Source organism: Amblyomma mixtum, chromosome 9 (genome assembly GCF_055824585.1).
Source record: "Amblyomma mixtum isolate Tamu chromosome 9, ASM5582458v1, whole genome shotgun sequence".
In the NCBI taxonomy this organism is placed as follows: domain Eukaryota; kingdom Metazoa; phylum Arthropoda; class Arachnida; order Ixodida; family Ixodidae; genus Amblyomma; species Amblyomma mixtum.
Window position 1 is genome coordinate 85672737 of NC_143020.1, and position 20944 is coordinate 85693680.

General features: G+C 43.9%; 1 protein-coding gene across 7 annotated transcripts in view; it reads right to left on the bottom strand.

The window, feature by feature from the left end:
• The window catches only part of LOC149329965 (venom metalloproteinase antarease-like TserMP_B), a 73450-nt gene that overhangs the window by 29095 nt on the left and 23411 nt on the right, over positions 1–20944 (bottom strand). For 5 of the 7 annotated variants that reach the window (XM_089560679.1, XM_089560676.1, XM_089560675.1 and 2 more), the window contains 4 exons: positions 18097–18218; positions 9474–9520; positions 6496–6604; positions 1385–1552 (listed from right to left, as the gene is read on the bottom strand). In XM_089560679.1, coding sequence (XP_089416805.1) covers positions 1385–1552; positions 6496–6604; positions 9474–9520; positions 18097–18218 — 446 coding nt within the window. The remainder of the gene's footprint in view (positions 1–1384; positions 1553–6495; positions 6605–9473; positions 9521–18096; positions 18219–20944) is intronic. The other 2 variants (XM_089560680.1, XM_089560677.1) reach the window with 2 other exon arrangements.

Genomic DNA, 20944 nt, shown 5'->3' on the forward strand with positions numbered 1-20944 from the left:
GTTGTTTGAAAGCAAGTCCTGCAGAGTGCTCTAGGGCGCAGCGCACTACTAGAGTGGTTCAAACAAAGTTTCTTGATTCATTAAACTAATTCTCCTAGAGCACATTTCTCTGCATGAGAGTACTCATGTTCTAAGCATCTCTGTCGTTGTCCTGTGTCGTTCTCTTCTTGTGTTTCCGTCTTTTTTGGCTGGTTTTCTCCCTTGACAAGCATCTCTCCGCCCGTCATGAAAGCGGTCGAGTGCTCTCGTCATTGCGATAGTGCTTCCCGCCTCCCATTCCTGTGCAGACATTCCAGCGATACGAGGCTATATCCTCACCTCTTTGTAAGCGGTTCTATGCGAGTGCTTAGAAATTCTTGTACTGAAGTAATAAAAAATCATTCAAGAGTCGAACTTCACGACTATGTTTGTGACTCAGAAAATTTTGTCGTGGTAAGTAGCGTCATGAATCGTAGCACTATCGTCCCTGACCGCCCCAGCAGCGTCTGCAGTCACGGAGGTTGCTTAGCATAATGCCATTTATGCGGCGTCTTCGAGACAGGATTTTCCCCTGCGTAAATTTGAGTGTACGTTTTTGGGTCGTCTTGTTCCAATATGAGTTTCTTAGCGCTAACCGCAGTGTTAAAATTCATGTGCATAGTGCAACGACAACATCTCCTCGCTAATCGTGGCACTTTAAACCAGAGAAGCGATCCGGTGACCACTGCGCAGCCTTTGCTCGAAAACCAATAACGAATGTTCGACGTTGTGCTAGCTTACATATTTTTCCTAGCAATTGTTTTGGGAATGAAAGAGTAATGTGCTTGTACTGATGTGATACAAGTAAAATGCATCGGTGTATGAGTGCATGCCGCAGGTTTTTGAAGAAGCTAATCTTGTTTATGGTGACCGTACTGACGGGGGCTAGCATATGTGTCCTGCCGGCTGCTGAGGTTCAGGCTGCTGCTGGTTACTAGCGGCGAAGATTTAGTTTCTTTCTATGTAATATAGTCACCGCTGCAGGAATAAAACTTGTGGCCCACTTATGAGTGGCACAGTGAGAGAGAGTAGGAGAGCTCGAAGAACGATCGTCCTCGCTAGCAGAGTGTACAGTGAGTGCTGGTCTCCGTAGACGTTCTCAGTAGTTGCGAATGAGAGTGTGGTATCGCTCTTAGTTTAATTTCACGACTTGCACAACAGGCGTAGATGTAAATCCACTTTCTGTGACGCCTATGCGTCGTTGCATCGGAGATGACCTTTCAAACTTGACTGCCCACAATGCGATTGAAAGAAAGCAGAAAGAAATGGATTACTTTTAGTGAAGCACACGCTCTCTGAGAAGCAAATCATTGAAAGATTACATACTGCCATGTTGACTAAAATAAAAAGGAAAGCATTACGCTACCTGTAACGCGCCTGAATTTGGGCCATGCTGCAGCTTGAAAGCATGTACTTATTGGCCCCAAGATCTCCACTTCCCATCAGGTACCCCTCCGCCAGTGGACAGTTTTTCGAATCAGGGGGCTTGTAAGGACGCTGAAGAGGACCCTGCCCATCATGAGTTGCTCCTAGTCTGTTAAAGAACACGGCATAACGTACCTATTAGCAAACAATGAATTGTTCTCTAGCGTACTTTCTGAAATATCACACGGCGAAACACAACGTGGTGCCTGCCAGGATGGGATATGTGTGAAAAATCGTGGATTGTTATGCAATATGAACGCTCTCGGCCCCATAAAAAACTTTAGTGTATTTAGGGAAATTACGATTGTTGTTACACGCGCAGTCCTCTTGCACGTAATGTATGTACGTGGCTAAGGTATCTCCCTACGTTTTTGGTTTCCATTTACTTTTATGGAGTGTGGTAGAGAGACAAGAAGACCTATCCAGAAGTTGCGTTATTGTCACCCTTTCTTCCCCCATGAGTGGTATGCGGAGATCGATGTACAGCAGCGAGACGGGAGCAATGCGGAACGGCGTAGCGGAGGAGTGGAAACTATTTATCACGCCATCAGCTTCTTTGAAGAATTCTGACATCTCACAGCACAAGTATGGTCGCGTGCCAGGCATCGCAGTCGCTACTTTTGTGCCAGCAGCTGAAAGCCAAAAGCACTGAGCTATCGCGCGCGGTTATCGCTGTTCGCTTCATTTTTACTGATTATTCACGCTTCAACAGTGTCACAGCATTAAAAGAGCGTTTCGAGTTGAAACCACTATCATGTTGACGTCATTTAGCTCGCCTAACCTTACTTCACAAACTGTGTCACCATCCCACCCATCACGACCACTTCTTTTTGCCACACCCTGCCGTCTTTCCTCGCCGTGACCACGATAACAAAACAAAACGTATAACATGCCGTTCATCGCTTTACGCTGAATCATTCATTCCTCGCACTATAATAGACTGTAATAACCTGCCATAACCTGCCATCACACATAGGTGCTGAGGTCAGCTTACAATCGTTTCAGTATTCGTTAAAGCAACTCATGGACTAACAGATTTTGTATTTTTGTTGCATTATGTGCAATTACTGAGTATTTTATTCTGCGTTGTTTGTTGTGTTATTTGTGTACATTACGAGCTTTATTTCATACTTCGTTATTACATGTATTATTTTTTGAGGTGCCTGTGCCGTATTTCCATGCCTGTATCGCCCCCCCCCCCCCCTCTATGTAATACTTCGCACGAGGGCCCTTATGGATAATGTAAATAAAAAAATGAATAACAAGTCGCCAGCTTTATACAGAAGATGTCAGCAAACTGGAAACGAATATATATCGGGCCATAAAGTGCGATTTATGTTAGAATTATGCTTGCAAAAGAAGAAATACGGTCGTTACTTACGCTTTAAAACAGTTAGCTCTAAATAGATTGAGATGAATTTTTCTGCTATAGAATATGGGAAGATGAGACTCCTAGATTTCTTCGGCAGCTTACTAGAGTAGCACGCATATTCATTGTAGGAATAGCTAGCTAACTGTAGGGTGAGAAGAACACTCAGAGGTAATAATTAAATGAAGAAACAAAGGGCGTGATGCGACAATGGTGTTGACAGAAAATCAGCGCAGTTGTGCGATATGAGGTATTGCTTTGCTAGCTTGCACGCCTCTGCAGACCAGGAACCGCCACCTCCTCGCAGTCTGAGCACTGTTCGTTCACCATTAACGCCAGCTTAAAGTAGTTACGCGGTTAAGTAAGTTAGTCTATTGCGTGTAGGACCCTGACATGAAAACATGCATCGGTGCCACGAAAAAACAACGAGCTCTGGATACCGTGACGACTGAGCGGAAGTTCTATTGCGGACATCAACAAACAACACGTCATTCCCCACCCGTCGTGCTAGATTAGATAATATATTAACCTACTTCTTAGACACAAACTTCCGTTTTTGTCTTCCGACTGTCTCATTTTAATTGAGGTCCACTTTTAACGATGCCAGCAATTTCTTCTTCAAACACAGCTCCAAAGACTACTATTCTGAGGTTATTGACTGGCTAGTGAACTGTTCGTTATAATAAAAACAGCGAGATAGACATTGACTTTTCAACACACAGAATTGATCAATTAAATTACCAAAAATGTCCGCAGTTCTTTTCATCGAAATAAAAATAATAGCAGAAAAAAAAAACGAAACGCATTCTGAAACAATCACGAAAAAAGACCGCCAAATTGAAGAAAAAATAAAGCTGAAAAGTTGACCAACTAATTTTACATCAGCTGCCTAAGAAAAGCATGCTAGTGGCGCTTCATCTACAGTCTGCTAGTCAACTGACTGACGCCAAAAAGAAAATATATAGGAAAAACTACTGCATGGATGATAGTACGGACGTTAGAAACGAGTTGCCATGCAACAAAACACACTAAAAACAGCCGTGAGAGGATCACGTCGTCAGCTTGTCATAGCTTAATCTTTTAACGCCAAGTGTTCCGCGAATTCACAACATTGGAAAGGTACAGCGGGTGGTCGTTTCCCCGCGAAGCTCGTATCCAAATTTTAGTGGAAATACTACTTTCCGAAGGAAACGTTCGCTACTCTGAAGCAGTTGGATAATAAAAAGAGATTGTAGACGTGTTACCCCAACCCGAATGTTGTTATTCTTCATGGTGTCCTTTTCTGCGGACTCCTTTGCAAAAGGAATTTTTCACGGAAAATTGGGTACTTGCAGTGAGCATATCCCCAGCGTTATTTTGTCCAAGAAAATATTGAAACAGATTCCGTTGTAATATTTCCAAGTTCACCCTTAAATTCCTCGCTAAGACGAAAAAGGTGGCAGTGGCGCGAGAGGAGCACTCACGCTACGGTAGCAGCCATTAAATCATCTATTTGCCATCGGTCGTCACGTCTCTTTCTTCGGATGGCCGCCACGTAACATTTGGTGCTGGTGCCGGGTGTCAGTCAACTTTCATCTTCCTGGTGACCATGCTTCGGAGCTCTGAGTCTGACTTCTTCCATCAGCTGCGGGTTCCTGGTCCGCGCCGTCCGTCTCGTCCTCAACCTGCCAGGCCCGAACCGACCTCGCCGTTGCTTCCCTTGCCCCGTACCCCACCCCGACCACCTGACACGACGAACTGCAGCCGACCAAATGACATAACCTACCAACCCGAGACGACGCTCATGTATGAAGATAACGCCCTCTGCTTATGCCAATGAACACGTCCAAGGACCTGAGCAGTCGACTACTTGCGGCCTGCGGTCCGGAAGCTTCTATGACCAGGTTTCATTCACCCATCTTTTTCGTCAGCACTTGGCCAACTTGCAATTTCACTTCCACCGTCCTCAAGCTACCACCATTTCGCATGTCTCTTCCCCAGTGTCTTTCATTCACGCCCGGGCGATCGATTGATGACCCCGGCTAGTGTCACGAAGAAGACGAACCTGGCAGTGGCGCGGGATAGAAGGCTTGCGCTAGACCAACAGCCATTAAACCATCTCTTTGCCATCAGTCATTGCGTCTCATTGTTCGGCTTACCGCTACGTAACAATATAAGGCATAGGACAGGCTACCAGTTAGTACGGTTGGCTACAGTACATGTGCTTTCTCAGAAAAAATAGTTGCAGAAGCTTTACGCAGCTTGAACCGGAACAGAAGGTAAAAATGAAGCATCAGTGCATCGACTGTAGTGCTTTATATAAAGGTACCCAATCCTCCAAACCTCGTTGCATTCAAACTCTGAACTTTAACACTTACCGGTGCATCCTTCTTTCTTTAGGCGGATCTCATCTAGAGTTCTAATCAATGATAATTGCAACAGCCCAAAGGAAAGCTTGTAATTTATATAAAAAACCGTTAACAGTCGACTCTGCTTCCCTTTCCTGTCCCCTTCCCTCCCTGTGTTCAAGTTTGTGCTTCAGGCGCGCTTTCCCTCGGTCTAGTGTACGAAGATTTCATAAACTAGTAGCAGCAAACAATCATTGCACACCTTATCTTGCTGCCACGGTGCCTCAGTGGTTATGGTGCTCGGCTGCTGACCCGAAAGGCGCGGCTTCGATCCCAGCCGTGGCTGCCGAATTTCTTTGGAGGAGAAATTCTAGAGGCCCGTATACTGTGCGATGTCAGTGCACGTTAAAAAACCCCAGGTGGTCGAAATTTCTGGAGCCCTTCACTACGGCGTCTCTCATAGCCTTAGTCGCTTTGGGACGTTAAACCCCATAAACCAAACCAAACACCTTTTCTTGGTATGAATGAGTAGTTGGATGTGAGCTGCAAAGCAGGCGTTGGGAAACATGAAGTAGTATGACTTTTTTCATCACAGTAGCGAAAATACTGTAGTAAATAAAGCGCATGAAAATAAGAAACCCTACAAAACGCCACATTTTCTCAAAAAAAGGAGAAAGCGGCATCACTAAAATGTACAAATAAAATTTAATTAGAAAAAATTGCAGTTTGCACCTCTAAATTATAAAGAAAAAATATTTTCTACATTTTCATTAGTATTTCTGACTCTGAATCGTATACCACACATTGCCGACATTTCCGCCTACTAGACGAAGTGCCCGTGTTTTACAAATTAGCCTTAAGAGATATTCGAAATACAGTTGCGCCAAAAAATTCGACATGTAAAGCTTTGGCTGGTGCTATATTAGTCCCCCATATGAGGCAGCTGAATTTTTTTTTTCATTCCTTCATAATATCTGGCCTAAACGACGGTGGTCTGTGGAACCCGAGGCACATTTTATTCCACGACAGTGCCAGCAGGTTTCTCTTTGTGAACGTGAAAGTAGTGTTTTTATTTTAAGCATTTGAAAATATTTTTAGTTTAAAAACCATAGAAAAATGTTTTGTAAAAGCTTCGGTCCCTGTGTGCCGGCGATATTCTCGAGCTAGCAACGAGGTCGTGAGTTTAGACATTTGGATGCACGACAAATGCAAAAACACCAAACGTTGTAGAAACGGCCTTAATTTCAGCCATAGGTGTTGATGTAGCGGTAATGCTCAGAACTCGATCTCTGTGGAATGCACTCTTAGCTTCAATGCATTCAGTGTTAAGTTTCTCAGGAATATTTGTTTACTCACAAATGCGCCAGCTCGTGAGCTAACGTAACCACAGCAGCGTAGGAATGTGGCATGTCGTGTACTATTCCAACTCTCATGTCCGTGCAAACAAAACTCGTTCTTGCGAGCCCTGAAAAAGTATTTTCCATAAGTTACGTACGTCACGTCACGATGCGCCTTCAGCAACATGGTTTGGTGGACATCAATAACAAGCTTTGTAACCGCAAAATTGCACCACTTTTTTAGTAGCATAAAATGAAAATTGAATCTTACAATACTGTTTTTTAAATTTATTGTGTTCGTTCCTTGGCACTGTCATTCATACTGTCACCAAATATTTCTGTTAAAATCTACCATGGTGGCTCAGTGGTTGTGGTGCTCGGCTGCTGACCCGAAAGACGGGGGTTTGATCCCGGCCGCGGTGGCTGAATTTCGATGGAGGCGAAATTCTAGAGGTCCGTGTACTGTGCGATGTCGGTGTACGTTAAAGAACCCCAGGTGATCGAAATTGCCGGAGCCCTTCACTGCGGTGTCCCTCATAGCCTGAGTCGCATGGGACGTCCAACCTCTTAAACCAAAACATTTTGTTTAGAGTTCTCAGGACATGGTTCCTATTTCGTCAGCCCCCTCTCGCTATTCCAAGCACATCATATCTCCAGGCAACAACGCACAATCAAAGGGTAAGCATACTCTTGTTATCCGCCTCACAGCCAGTACTGCTGTAATCTCGGCGTTATGAGACAAACCTCTCAAGAAAGGCTCCAACGAACGGGTGTGCTGTCGCTGCCGAGGCCCTGCGACTCGTACCCACTTTCACTTTCAGTGCCAAGAACCTTCGAAGCTATGCAGAAGCAAGCCCACAGAACTACCTACTGCGAGCCTCCTGGCAACATACAGCGATTGAGTTCTTCAAACAATGCACGACAGTAAACAATGCACGACAGTACGCCTGTCAGTCTGCTGTGGGCAGAGATTGAGAATTTGCGGAAAAATAATGATAAGCATGATTTACGGCAGCCGACGGTGACTGAATCAGCACCCACTTCAGTCGCTGTGACAACGGTGAAGCTACAAGCCTGCACAGACTCCTCGAGCATTGCGTACATGAGCGCCTTTTTTAGGTGACTGTTTCACTCAATTAGTTGCCTTTAAAGGTACGAAGAACGTCTCATTTAATAATATGATAGCCCTAAGGCTTATGTTTTTCAGAAAATTTGTCATCGTCGACAATGTAGGTGTTGTGAACGAGACAGGTGACCCCCTTGCCTTCTCGGTGACGTTGTCTTGTGATGTCATCGCCAACTGTCCACTGTGGAAGGCGGCAGGTAAATAAATGATTGATCGCGAGAGGTTGCTAGGGGAGTGCAACCTGGGACTAAGAAACCACACCACTGGCAGTGTTTGAAATAGCCACCTGCCGTGTCAGTGGCGCCCGTAGGCAGCACTAACTGCTCCAGTAGTGGCATGAGGCAGTCCCGCGATCCAAGAATGTAAATAATATAGATCCCCAATTCCGCATGTATGGGCAGGCAGGCAGAACCTCGGCAAAGTGATACGGAAAGGGACCCCAGGCCGCTGAGGGCAGCCAATAACGCTATCGTGAAACATGCTTAAAGCGGAGTTAAGTGTCCTCTTAAGTTTTTGCCAAAATTTTTGAAAAGACGCCCTCAAATATTTTCCCGGGCACGCAATTCTTAAAACTAACTTAAGGAACTTCCGAAAACTTCCGTCTGTGAACAAAAACAATATGCAAAAATGCTTGTTTTTATCTTTTTCTGCACCGTGTTTTTGACAATTGGGTAACGAAATAACTTTTGCTCACACTTTAGGAGTTTGTGGGTGCATTCATCGCTGCAGACTAGATGAATTTTTGCAGCTCTCACTTCTTAACACACTAGGAGACTCTAGAAAGGGGGAGCACAAAGCTGTTCGCTTCTTTGTAAAGTATGATATCGAAAAGAATATTTGACAAGTGTGTTAGGAAGGACTGCGCTCTTATGCGCTCTTATACGGAAAGGGACCCCAGGCCGCTGAGGGCAGCCAATAACGCTATCGTGTAACATGCTTGTGCCACATATATGACTACGGATATCATAGTCTTATGGAGCAGCCAGTGGGTTAACAAAAAATATGTCATTGCATTATAGTCCACATCTAATAAATGATATGAAATTTCCAACACAGGTGACGCCCTTGTCGATAGCGGTCTATAAGATTACAAAGTGCCGCGGGGATTGCCGTTCGTGACTGCCCTGTATAAGGATTGATCGTTTCTAACCTTAACTGCCTCCTTATTACAGAACATTTACGAGGTGCTTGTGTATATTTCAATCAAGATTTGGCTTTAAATAAATAGGAAGGAAGCCAAACCCTGCTGAAAAAAGTTCTATGATGCAATAACCGTATATGGGCTTAATCATATAATATCATACAATTTGTATATTTTATGACAACTCTATGATGACTGAATGATTTTACAGAAATTTATGGCATTTGTATGATAATTTTCTATGATTTTTATGACAAACTGTATGAGTTTATTGCATCATGTAACTTTTTCAGCAGGGAAGCCTAATGAATCTAGGGAAAGAACATGGGAGTTTTTTTTTTAATTTGTGATGTTGAGGATTGAGAAATTTGTAGTTTAATCTGGCTTTACGTTAAAGGTAGGCGATTAAAAATAATAGCAAATGAGAACCTCTCTATTATTCTACTTACGCATCTACAATATTTCAGGAAAGAAATAACCGCAATACTAATTTCCAACTAGTGAACTCCTTGAAGTAAAAACACTCCAGTATAGTTTTCTTCATCTTAATGACTGCGGGGGTTTTTAATACGTATGTTGTCCCGAACCAACTTTTTTTAATACTGCTGCATGTTCAGTAGCTCGAGCTGTACCTCGGTTCTGGCAGCTGTTGCGGCATTGGTAGCATGCGAAACTTGTGGCTAAGCCAGTTTTTGATCAGAATCCACGTGGGTCGGTGGGTGTGACTTACCACTGGCGGTTCCTGGTTTGGTGCCGTGTGCGACCGCAATTTTGTCTCTGGAAAATAAAAGAATTACCAGGCTTTGAATTCCCGATTGCCTCATTAAACATATTTATTTGTGGGTACCTATAACACCACCGACTGAACCAATCTGAATAATTTTTAACCGTTTTTATATAGTTTTTAAAAGCTTGCAGATTGTTTACTGTGCGCTGGTGTACAGCATGACATTCTATTGATAAGTATTTGGATATGTCCTTCTTCTTCGAGCTGGCATTTCAAGCTCCGAATCGAAGACCGAGAACTGAGACATTTAAAGAACATTTAATATGTTTGTTTCATGGGCATTCTTGGAATGAGAATTTTTTTGGGGTGGCAGTTGACTCATATAATTTATTTATCACTGAAAGCAATTACGGCATCACACGTGGAGAGGCCAGAGTTCATGTGAATCCAGCAATAAGAAAACAACAACGTGTATAGAGCGAGAATTCTTGCAACTAGCTGTGAAACAAAAATAAACAGAACCGCAAGAGGAATACAAAAGCCTAGGAAAAGGCAAGATACAGTGAACGCGTGACAATAGGCGCAGTTAAAAAATCAGTGAAACGCTCAGGACCATTCCGTCGGAATGTTTGAGTTTATGAGGGCAAAAAATTATTTGCGTTCGTTGCATAAACTAAGCCGTTTGGTAAGGAATTACACAGGGTCATTTCTTTCCGGAAATAGGAGCGGTTCATGGTTGATGTGAGGCTACTTGTACTTGTTACAGTGTAGCTGGGTTAAGACAGCTGGACGTTCTCGTTGCTAGCTTCAACAGTAGGTGCCTTGAGGATAGAGGGTTCAAGAAGCACGTGCGGACGGAGGTAAAAGGGAGTGATGAGGCTTAATTAATCACGTGTTTGTAGGGAGACAGAGTGTTTTGTATAAAGTAATACTGATTTATTTTATTACTTTGAAGTGATTTGTACGCTTGGAGTCCTGTGGTGAGGTATATTTCATATGTAAGCCTGATAAATAACATGTATTCGGCTTTGGACTGTTTGGTGAGCGAGTCTGCTTTATTTCGGCAAATTTCGATTTGGGGCTACGCTCAAGAAAACTATAACGCTCGTTTGGAATCTCAAGATTTCATTTGGAGGTGGGTTCCGCATGGTAGCGATGATGAGAAATGGAATCGAGGTTTATGTACGATGAGGTTTGGGCACATCAGACTCTGGTAATGCTGTGCGTTGCATTATAATATGCTTGCGAGAGAGCTTGAAGAACCACAGTGTGAGGAGCATAAGATTACTGTTGCGTGTGGCGAAAACCTCCAGCGTCTTGCTGAAGCCATAGGTACTCAACAAAGTACTTCGGCATACATGTGCTGATATCTGTTTTAGCTACTCCTTTCATGGCAGATATACTTTTTCTACTAAGATCCCCTCACCTGTGCCTAAATAAAAATAAAATTCGCATACAGAGCTACACGTGACTGATGAATGCTTTATGTATGTACTCTCAAAGACCACGGCTTTACGCGACAGGCTAATGAAACAACACAGGACGAGCTCTGTGTTGGATCTAAAAGCTTTGTTTGAAAAATACTAATTAGTGCACAGAGGTTATTCCTCACGAGCGTGAATTTTCAGAGTACAGTGATTATGTCTGCGCAGGACAGATTTCTTTTGCAGCTATATGGCGGCACTTCGGCAGATATTGATAAAATTACTTCCGTAAACAAATATTACTCAGCTTCTGGGATTCTCATAAACGGATTGGATTAAAAACGGGCGCTTCAAGAATGTTTGAAACACACCATAAGCAATGGGACCCGTGTCGCTGTGGGAACGATCGATTAGCTCCCAGGTGGGCAGAGAGTGGTTAAAAAAATTGGCGTAATGAACTTATTGAGAAAAATCAACAATGAACTTTTTGTTTCTTCAGGCAATTTCTGTGTATAGGAAACAGAGATGCCGCCGTATATTGGGGGAGCTGGATTTGGTAGTAATGAGGCAGCACGCCTTTGCACCCAGATATTTCCCTCCCGATTTCTGACTAAATCCGTGACATACAGGACGGTGGCAGCACAAAGAAAAATTTTTGTAGTGCGACGCATCTACAGCGCGCAGCAGTTTCTCTGCCAACGGCCTGCGCAATAGTGGACGCTCATAATAGATGCTGCAACACTGAAGCCTAGCGAAACAGTACAAACTCTGCGCACAATAGCCCTGTCGCATGATCCAGGAGGTTGGCATCGACCATTGCTATCTTAAATACGCAATTGCGCTCATTGGGTTACGCATTTTAGGGCTAATTATTGCGTGAGAAGTATGGCGTGCTGGAATAAGTTTATAAGGTAAGGCACTCTTCAAGTATGTTTTTTCTCATTATTCCTTATCAAGCTACTTGCTCAGAGGAGAGAATAAAGGCAAATTCATTGATTTTCTTTAATTAGGCGAATGACGACAACCAGTAGATTGTAGCTGGTCTCTTCGTTGGCAGGCGCAAGCATCAAACGCATCGCAAGAAAAGCGCACCACATTTTAGGACGCCAAACAAAAACCAGCCGCTCTGGGATGAGGCCAGATCTTGCAGCTGCTTTAGTCGCCCTTTCCACATGTAGCCATCAAACTGTGAAATCCGCATGCCCTCCGTGGCCTTTTTCGAGGCTCGGGAAGCCGTAAACCTCAACCACATCTCTGCCAGCTGAGCAGCGCGATCTTTGATTTGGCATTTTGAAACGGAAATGGAGGGCATGAATGATGACGAAGAAAAACAAATTAAAGCAGCAACACGAGATTCAGCCAGTACAATGCAATGCGCAAAAGGCTCGGGAGGCGGCTCAGTTGTTTAACGCATTTGTTAGCGGCGTTTCTCTTCTTTGGCGATAGGTCAGTTCCCGCTCACCGTTGAAACCTTGTTATTTATGTACATCATTCTGTGAAAAATTGAGGTGGTTTTCGGTAATAAGAATGACGGACCGAGCTAGTTTGTGCGTATACCTCATTTTCAGAAGCGCTGCAAAAACTCAGATGCACAGACAGGCAGGCAAGCATGTTTAAGCTTAAAAGATTTAAGGACGTTTAAGAGCCATCAATTTTATTATCTAGAAAAGAGCTTGGCTGTCTTAGTATCACTGTGTAATCATTCTCCGCGTCATTTCGCAGCTCCTGTCAATACTCTGTTTGAGGATGCCCTGAAAGCGCAGGAAGTCTTCACTAACCAATTTCGAAGTAGTGGTCGTCCTCGTCTTTCTTAGTGCGCGCAGAGACAATCATTTCTGCGAGAAAAGTTCCGGAGTTCTAGAAAATTACTTGCTTACTAAGTGCAAGTGTTCGCTTTCGGCAAGTTATGCTTTTTTTACCCTTCACCTTACATTCCTGTGTTGATTTTGTGCCTTTCAGAATGTTTCTTCATTTGTGCAGTAATAACGTCGAATTTTTAAATGGACAGTAGTAGTTGGGGAGTAGCCCGAACCATTACTTTTTTCTTTCACTGGGTACTTGAGCCAAGCGCTAGTTTATTATCGTGGATATGAGCCCCCGGGCACAAAAGCCGATTCTGCTACCCCATGCAAGTAGTCGGTATGTAGCTGCGTGGACCCCACATAGTAAACCTAATTTTCAGTCAATCAGGTTATACTTTGCTGACGGCATGATCACCAATGGGGTACATATGCCAGTATCACGGCATCACAACCCCGAGATTTGACATGTTCTGCACCAAACGATTATCACAGCAGTCGTGCTTAATGAGAGCGCCCACTCCTTGACGTCGCTGCATTTGCTCCTACCCCCGGCACTCCATTCAGGTTAACGACCGCAGAGGCTACCAATATGGGACAGAAGTGACGCGCGGGAGAAAAAGGACGGTAGTGGTGCGACTTTCAGGATGTGGATTTTTTAGAGTGAGCTAGGGAAGTCGGTAGTTTGAGCCCGTCTCTCTATTGCGTGTTCTCGTTTTTTTGTTGTTTTTTTTTTGCGCCGGTGTACTCCTTCAGCTAGGGCAGCGGTTCTAGGCGCTTGAAATAATAAAAAGGATGTGCGCTTTTGAATATACACTGTTTTTTCATAGCACTTAAAGATTACAGATTTTTTAAATGGAAATATACATTATTGCAATTTTTTCACCTCACTTGTGCAGCAACGTGGACATTAAGCATCCAGTATAGATCAATATGTAGACGATTAATAAGCTTAAGTTAGGCGATCAACTTTAATTTTTGGTATTACAGCCGCAGATGATATAGCGAAATTGAAGGCTTTCGAAACCTAAAGGCGACCTCTGTTTTTAAATTTTCCTATTCGGCAAAGTGGGTCGAAATATCTAATGTGAAAAATTCGAATTTTTAAGGTCGTTCACGCATAGAATATTTATAAAATTGCGTCGCTTGCATTTGCAATTCATAAAATACAGATGCTGCTGGTGTGTTCAATGACGTAAAAGAAGGTTCTTAGATTTCGGTGACGCTGTAACGTGCAGCAGGGCCATTTCATAAATTCATCAATTCCGGAAAGCCAACACAGATGGCTTTCGAACATACATGTATGTTTCTTATGTGTAAAATTTTGTACCGCATTGCCGATTAAAGGAATTTAAAGCTGAGCTCACCTTTATTGTTGAAGGCCTTCGATTCCGCAATACAGTTTTTACCTCTAAAATTAAAACTAAAAACGCAGATTTTTATTTTTTTAATTATGCGGCTTATTATTTATTCAGCTCTATCACGTACAGTCTGGGATAAAAGTCTTTGGGCCGCGTTATCCGCAGATGAAGCCGATAGCTGTATTATTAGCAGCCAGCTGTAGTCCACACTTGTGGAGGTCAAAGAAGAGGATTTTGACTCAGCTCCACGAATGGAGTCGCCAAACGGCTTCTAATAATACAACTGTTGCCTTCGTAGCGGATCACGTGGTCCAGATACTTTTGTACCCGACGGTACATAATGTCCACCTTTCTTTGTAACCCACCTCCAGAGACCCGGCCAACGTACCAAAGTATTTAAAATAAACAGGTGTAAACGTTAGAACGTTATGTGATGCAGCGATGGCGTAGAGGTAGAGCATCCGCCTCGCGTGCAAGAGGACCAGGGTTCGAATCCCGGTGCCACGCAATTCTCCACCGGATTAAAAAAAAACTCCGTGTGTCGATGGAATTGCATAACCAGGCTTGGAGTGCGGCCTGATTTCGGTGACGAGAACCGACAACGCACTTCCTCACCTGAACAGGGTTTGGCCACGCTGGTGTAGTACTTGGCCACAACCTTCTATGAACAAACCGATTAACCCTCGGCCCTCAGTCCCCAGCGGCTGCGGAGCAACTGACCAAGGCGGTGGTCAGATCTGTGACGCAGCGGAGGGTGCTAAGAATCTCTGGCTCCGGACAGGCCGCCATTGGAAACTGAACCTGGCAACGTTTAACGCAAGAACCTTATCAAGTAAGGCTAGCTTAGCAGTGCTATTGGAGGAATTAGCCGGTATTAAATGGGATGTCATAGGGCTTAGTGAGGTTAGGAGGACAGATGAGGCGTATATAGTGCTAAAGGGCGGGCATGTACTGTGCTATCGTGGATTAGCAGATAGGCAACGACTAGGTGTGGGATTCCTCATTAATCAGGATATAGCTGGCAACATCCAGGAGCTTTACAGTATTAACAAGAGAGTGGCAGCTATCGTAATTAGGCTTAATAAGAGGTACAAGCTGAAGGTGGTGCCGGCCTACACGCCTACATCAAGCCATGATGACCAGATAGTTGAAAGCTTCTATGACGATGTGGATCGGCACTGACCAAAGTAAAATCAGAGTACACTGTACTGATGGGCGACTTTAATCCAAAGGTAGATAAAAAGCAGGCTGGATACAAAGCGGTAGGTGACTATGGCATATGATCTAGGAATAGTAGTGGAGATTTGTTAGTAGAGTTCGCTGATAGAAATAATTTACGAATTATGAATACCTTCTTCCGCAAACGAGCAAACAGGAAGTGGACGTGGAAGAGCGGCAATGGTGAGACTAAAAATGAAATAGACTTCATACTGTGCGCTCAGCGTGGCATCGTAGAGGATGTGGAGGTCCTCGGAAAGGTCCGTTGTAGCGACCCCAGAATGGTAAGGTCTCCCATTAGCTTGGATTTTAAAAGGGAGCGCAGGATACTAGTGAAGCGGAAGTCTATTAACGTGAAGCGGAAGTCTATTAATGGGACATCCTGCCAGTAAAGAAGGAGGAAATAAAGGAAGCCTTAGGAGCAATGCAAAGAGGGAAAGCAGCTGGTGAGGATCAGGTAGCAGCAGATTTGTTGAAGGACGGAGGAGAGATTGTGCTACAAAAACTAGCCACCCTATATACGCAATGCCTTGTGACCTCGAGAGTACCAGAAGCTTCGAAGAGCGCTAAAATTATCTTAATTCATAAGAAAGGAGACGTCAAGGACTTGAAGAGCTACAGACCAATCAGCTTACTGTCCGTTGCCTACAAGGTATTTACTAAGGTAATCGCTAATAGAGTCAGGACAACCTTGGACTTTATTCAACCAAATGATCAGGCAGGCTTTCATAAAGGATACTCGACAATAGACCACATTCAAACTACCAATCAGGTGATAGAGAAATGCGCAGAATATAACCAACCCCTATATATAGCCTTAATTGATTACGAGAAAGCATTTGACTCAGTGGAAACCTCAGCTGTCTTGCAGGCATTGCGGAATCAGGGTGTAGAAGAGTGTTATGTGAATATATTGGAAGATATTTATAACGATTGCACAGCTACTATAGTTCTCCATAAAGTGAGCAATAAAATTCCAATACGGAAAGGTGTCAGGCAGGGAGACACGATCTCGCCAATGCTCTTCACTGCCTGCTTACAGGAGGTATTCCGGGGACTGGAATGGGAACAGCTGGGGATAAGAGTTAATGGAAAATACCTCAGTAATTTGCGATTCGCTGATGACATTGCCTTGCTAAGCCACTCAGGACAAGAACTACAAAGCATGATCAATCAGTTAGACAGGCCGAGCAGAACGGTGGGGCTAAGAATTAACATGCAGAAAACCAAAGTAATGTTCAACAGCCTATCAAGGGAACAGAAGTTGGCAATTGGTAGCGAGGTGCTGGAAGCAGTAAGAGAATATGTCTACTTAGGGCAGGTAGTGACCGCAGATCCGGATTATGAGAGGGAAATAACTAGAAGAATAAGAATGGGGTGGAGCGCATATGGCAGGTTCTCTGAGATCATGAATGGTAGCTTACCAATATCCCTGAAGAGAAAAGTATACAACAGCTGTATCCTACCGGTACTCACCTATGGGGCAGAAACGTGGAGACTAACAAAGAGGGTTCAGCTTAAGTTAAGAACAACGCAGCGAGCTATGGAAAGGAAAATGATAGGTGTAACGTTAAGAGATCGGAAGAGGGCGGAGTGGTTGAGGGAACAAACGCGGGTTAATGACATCTTAGTTGAAATCAAGAGGAAGAAATGGGCTTGGGCAGGGAATGTAATGCGAAGGCAAGATAACCGCTGGTCCTTAAGGGCAACGGAGTAGATTCCAAGAGAAAGCAAACGTAGCAAGGGACGGCAGAAAGTTGGGTGGGCGGATGAGATTAAGAAGTTTGCGTTGATACAGTGGCGGCAACTGACAAAGAACCGGGTTAATTGGAGAGACATGGGAGAGGCCTTTGCCCTGCAGTGGGTGTAGTCAGGCTGATGATGATGATGATGATGATGATAAAACGTTAGAAAAACTCACCGTGTATAGAAGCAACCGAGGTACACAAGAGAAGAGGATATGATTCCGCATTTTAGTTTTCTGTAGCAAGCGCTTATTTTATCACACGTTTGGCCAGAAATGTCAGTAATAATACTTTGAGTTTAAGACGTATTTCGCAGAAAACCACCAAATGCCTAACGTAAGCGTTTAACTACTGTGAAAGATTGCGCAAGAGACCAAATATCTACCATATAACTTTCAAATAGGTCACTTATGTTTGGACTCTTCTGTTCATAAGCAATTTCTTTTCAAAGAATTAACGATAATTTACGAATTTTTCGCGAAGTGATAGGTGAATGAGCACTTGTTACAAACGATGCGCGCATGCTTAGGTCCCTTTATACTGAAAACAAGCTGAGATGCCACTTTTAATCGACCTATAGATGCAAAGCAAGTAGATGCTTGTGTTCACAATTAGTGTACACTTGAACTGAACAAACGCTGTGAAATCTGTCACTGAGACTTAATTAGCTACTCAAAATGTGAAAATTATGTGGCCAGTAATAAAAGCGAACTTCGAAAAAACATTAGGAGGTGCTTAAAGGGCAAATGAACCGCTTTTTGAGAATTCCGCAATATTCAAGGACTGAAAAATGGCCATGGTATTCAAGAATGGCCCGTTAGTTCAACAACCAAATGTCGTCCATTCATAGACTCCGACCTCACAGCGGGACTTCTAACCCTGGTTTTCTAAAATTTGTTTTCACATTCGTTCGTGCGACATGTGCTGTTTTGTTCTCCAGAACTATGCTTTATCCTCCCGTTTGTTCTTAAACTGCATGAAACTCATTATTTTTTATCTACTGATATGGGTACGAAGATGTATTTTCTCCTCACCTCGAGGAATGAAGCAACTCACCTTTTTATTTCTAACTTTCTTACCTTGTAATCAGGACAACAACATCGCAGATTCCAAAGCAGCTGTTCTTCACGAGGGCCTGAAGGGTGCTAAGTGTTTTCTGGCCATTCACAAGATTCTTGACGTAATGAATAACTTTGGAGCTCTGCCATGAGAGAATTCAGTAATATAGCCTTTTTAGAGGTAGGGTACTTCATTTTTGAATTGTATGTCGAAGAGGGGAGATACTGTGAACAATTGCTGAATTCAACAATATAGTTGAAATCTTTATGCTGAATGGACATAAGTCTGAGAAAAAAAAGGAGCCAAATTTCGGTGCTGTCGAACACCTATCTGCTTTGCTTAAGAGCCCCCTCCCACAACTCTGTAATCTGAGGCAACGCAGGTTTGAATTTTAACTAATTGTGTCCAAAGATGGAAGCACTAACGCCCCTCTAAAAGGAAGTGAATTCAATTCCACTCCAGGTGCGTAACGCCAGCTGTGACACGGAAGTACTCGTTCGCGTTCGCAAAGCAGAGCTGGTCGGAATTTGCCCGGGACCTTGTCGAAACATAGTCAACTCTAGCGAAACCAGGCTGCGTGCTGCTCAGCGGAGATAGGCTTCCTACACCATCAGATGTTTGAAGAATGCGACAAAAGGGTGTCTTATAGAACATCTGGTGTACAGCACTTTTGTAAGCGAGGACATTGCGCTACGAAGGCACTAACGTTAACCCAAGCAGAGGTGATCGGCCCAGTATTGAAAATGGATGGCTTCATTCTGGTCCTTTGTAGGAGCGGCCTTTGTCAATAAGTTTTCAATATTGGGCTGGTTACCTGTGTTGCTTGGGAAACCGCTAGACGGTGTCGGAAACGGCATGAACTGCCGAGTGAGGTAGAATTCGCTACGCACGTGTTCTGCAGCGAAGCGACGGAATGCGAAAAAATAGTTCGATGCATGGCGAACTTCAGTTGCGCAGTGGTTTTCGGGCTCATCGGCATCAAGCTAAAATACGCGGTCTGGTTTTCAAACGTCCTTGAGTAGGAGATTAAGCGGACTCAGTGCATTGCTGACAACGCACTTGGCAATAGCGTGCCCAAAGGTTGGTTACTCACACCTGCTCTGGCTAGAGGAAGCCAGCACAGCTATTTATTCCTAAAGTAAAACTGATTGTTGTGAAGAGATTTACTAGGGATATCTGCAGAATTTTATCGGACAGCTGGAAAGCCTCTGTACGGGGTCCTAACATATACAGCCGAAGAGAGGGTGGCTAGGAGGACACCGTATAAAGGTAGCTTCTTTATTCTCTATGTTCAAGCCAGCGTTCGTGCACCTCGTCTGCTTGATTTGTCGTCCATATGGTGGTTATATTCACGTTGAGACGCTTTTCTGCGCACCAGTTTGCAGTAGCAGTACGCAAGCCCGACTGTTGAGCTTCTGGGAAACAATGAATCAGTCACAAGGGGCTTGAAGACCAGCACGGAACAAGTCAACAGGAAATTGCAACGAATATTTTCAAGCACGGCAAGGACAAACAAGTAGCGAAAGTCACTGTGAAAAAGAAAAGGTGTGGTCTGGAAAATACATTTTTAATAAGGGAGTAATTACTCATTGACATCCACCTGAGCGCAGCCATACGGCTGCAAAGGAAAGCTATATAGCTTTCTCAGAAACTTCGTAGTTAAAGAAGAATTCGCCCTGGTCCGGGTTTCGAACCCGGGACCACCGCTTCACCGGAGCAGTCGCTCTACCAATTGAGCTTACGGTAGGGCGACAGCGAATTTATCAATAACTCGAAGTGGGAACTGTGTTGGTCAAATACAAAAACAAATACAAATGTACTCCGCCTTGGGGCATCCCCCTAAACATTTGACCAATGAAAATACATTATATACGTGCCAACCGCTATCTCTTCCATACCCCTACGTGCTTCGTTACGCAGGCTGTCGCACAGATGCACTGAGAACATGATTCCTGTAAACTTTCTGCTCTGCTTAAAAATTGTCCTTGAGCCAAGGGCTGCGGCACTTTTTCTCTTCCTTATGTTTCACTATGACCGGTTTAGGGCGGCATGATCCGCGATCGGTTCTCGCGTGGACCTTAATGGCCTGAATTTGCCACCATCAACCGCTTCCATCTTATGTATAACCCACAAGAAACCAGAAAAAGGACACAAGACAAAAGAAAATGAAATGAATACATGGGAAAAGGAAGAAAATAATTGTGTTATATCACTATGTTCGTATCCGCTATGCACCTTGGCCAATCCCCCGCGTGGGTATGGCCCATTAAGCCTGACGACATCATCAGCATCATCACTTAGCTGCTGAAAAAACCGCCATATTTGTTACTGTGCTGCAGAAGCAGTTTCTTATGTTTCTTTATTTCTCTACAATTTGGCACCAGAACAAATCATCAAATTTTGATGAAAAGGTGTGGTGAATGCTTTGTAAATGTACTAAGTGCATACACCTACGACAGATACTCACTCTGAACACAAAATTTACATATTACATAAGCGCTTTCATTCGAGCCGCCGCGGTGGCTAAGTGATTGTGGTGCTCGGCTGCTGGCCCGAAAGACGCATGTTCGATCCTGGCCATGGCAGCTGAATTTCAGTGGAGGCGAAGTTGCCCGTATACTGTGCGATGTCAGTGCACGTTAAAGAACTCCAGGCGGTCGAAATTTCCGGAGCCCTTCACGACGGCGTCCCTCATAGCCTGAGTAACTTTCGGACCTTCAACCCTAATAAGCCAAACCAAACTTTATTCGAACTAAAGTGATAGTGGTTTGTTTAAAAAAAAACATCAATACAGGAAAAACCGAATGGAGGGAAAAGGTTAATGCCGGCCCGGCATCGACCTTCAGGTCGGCAGCATTGAGTTCCGGC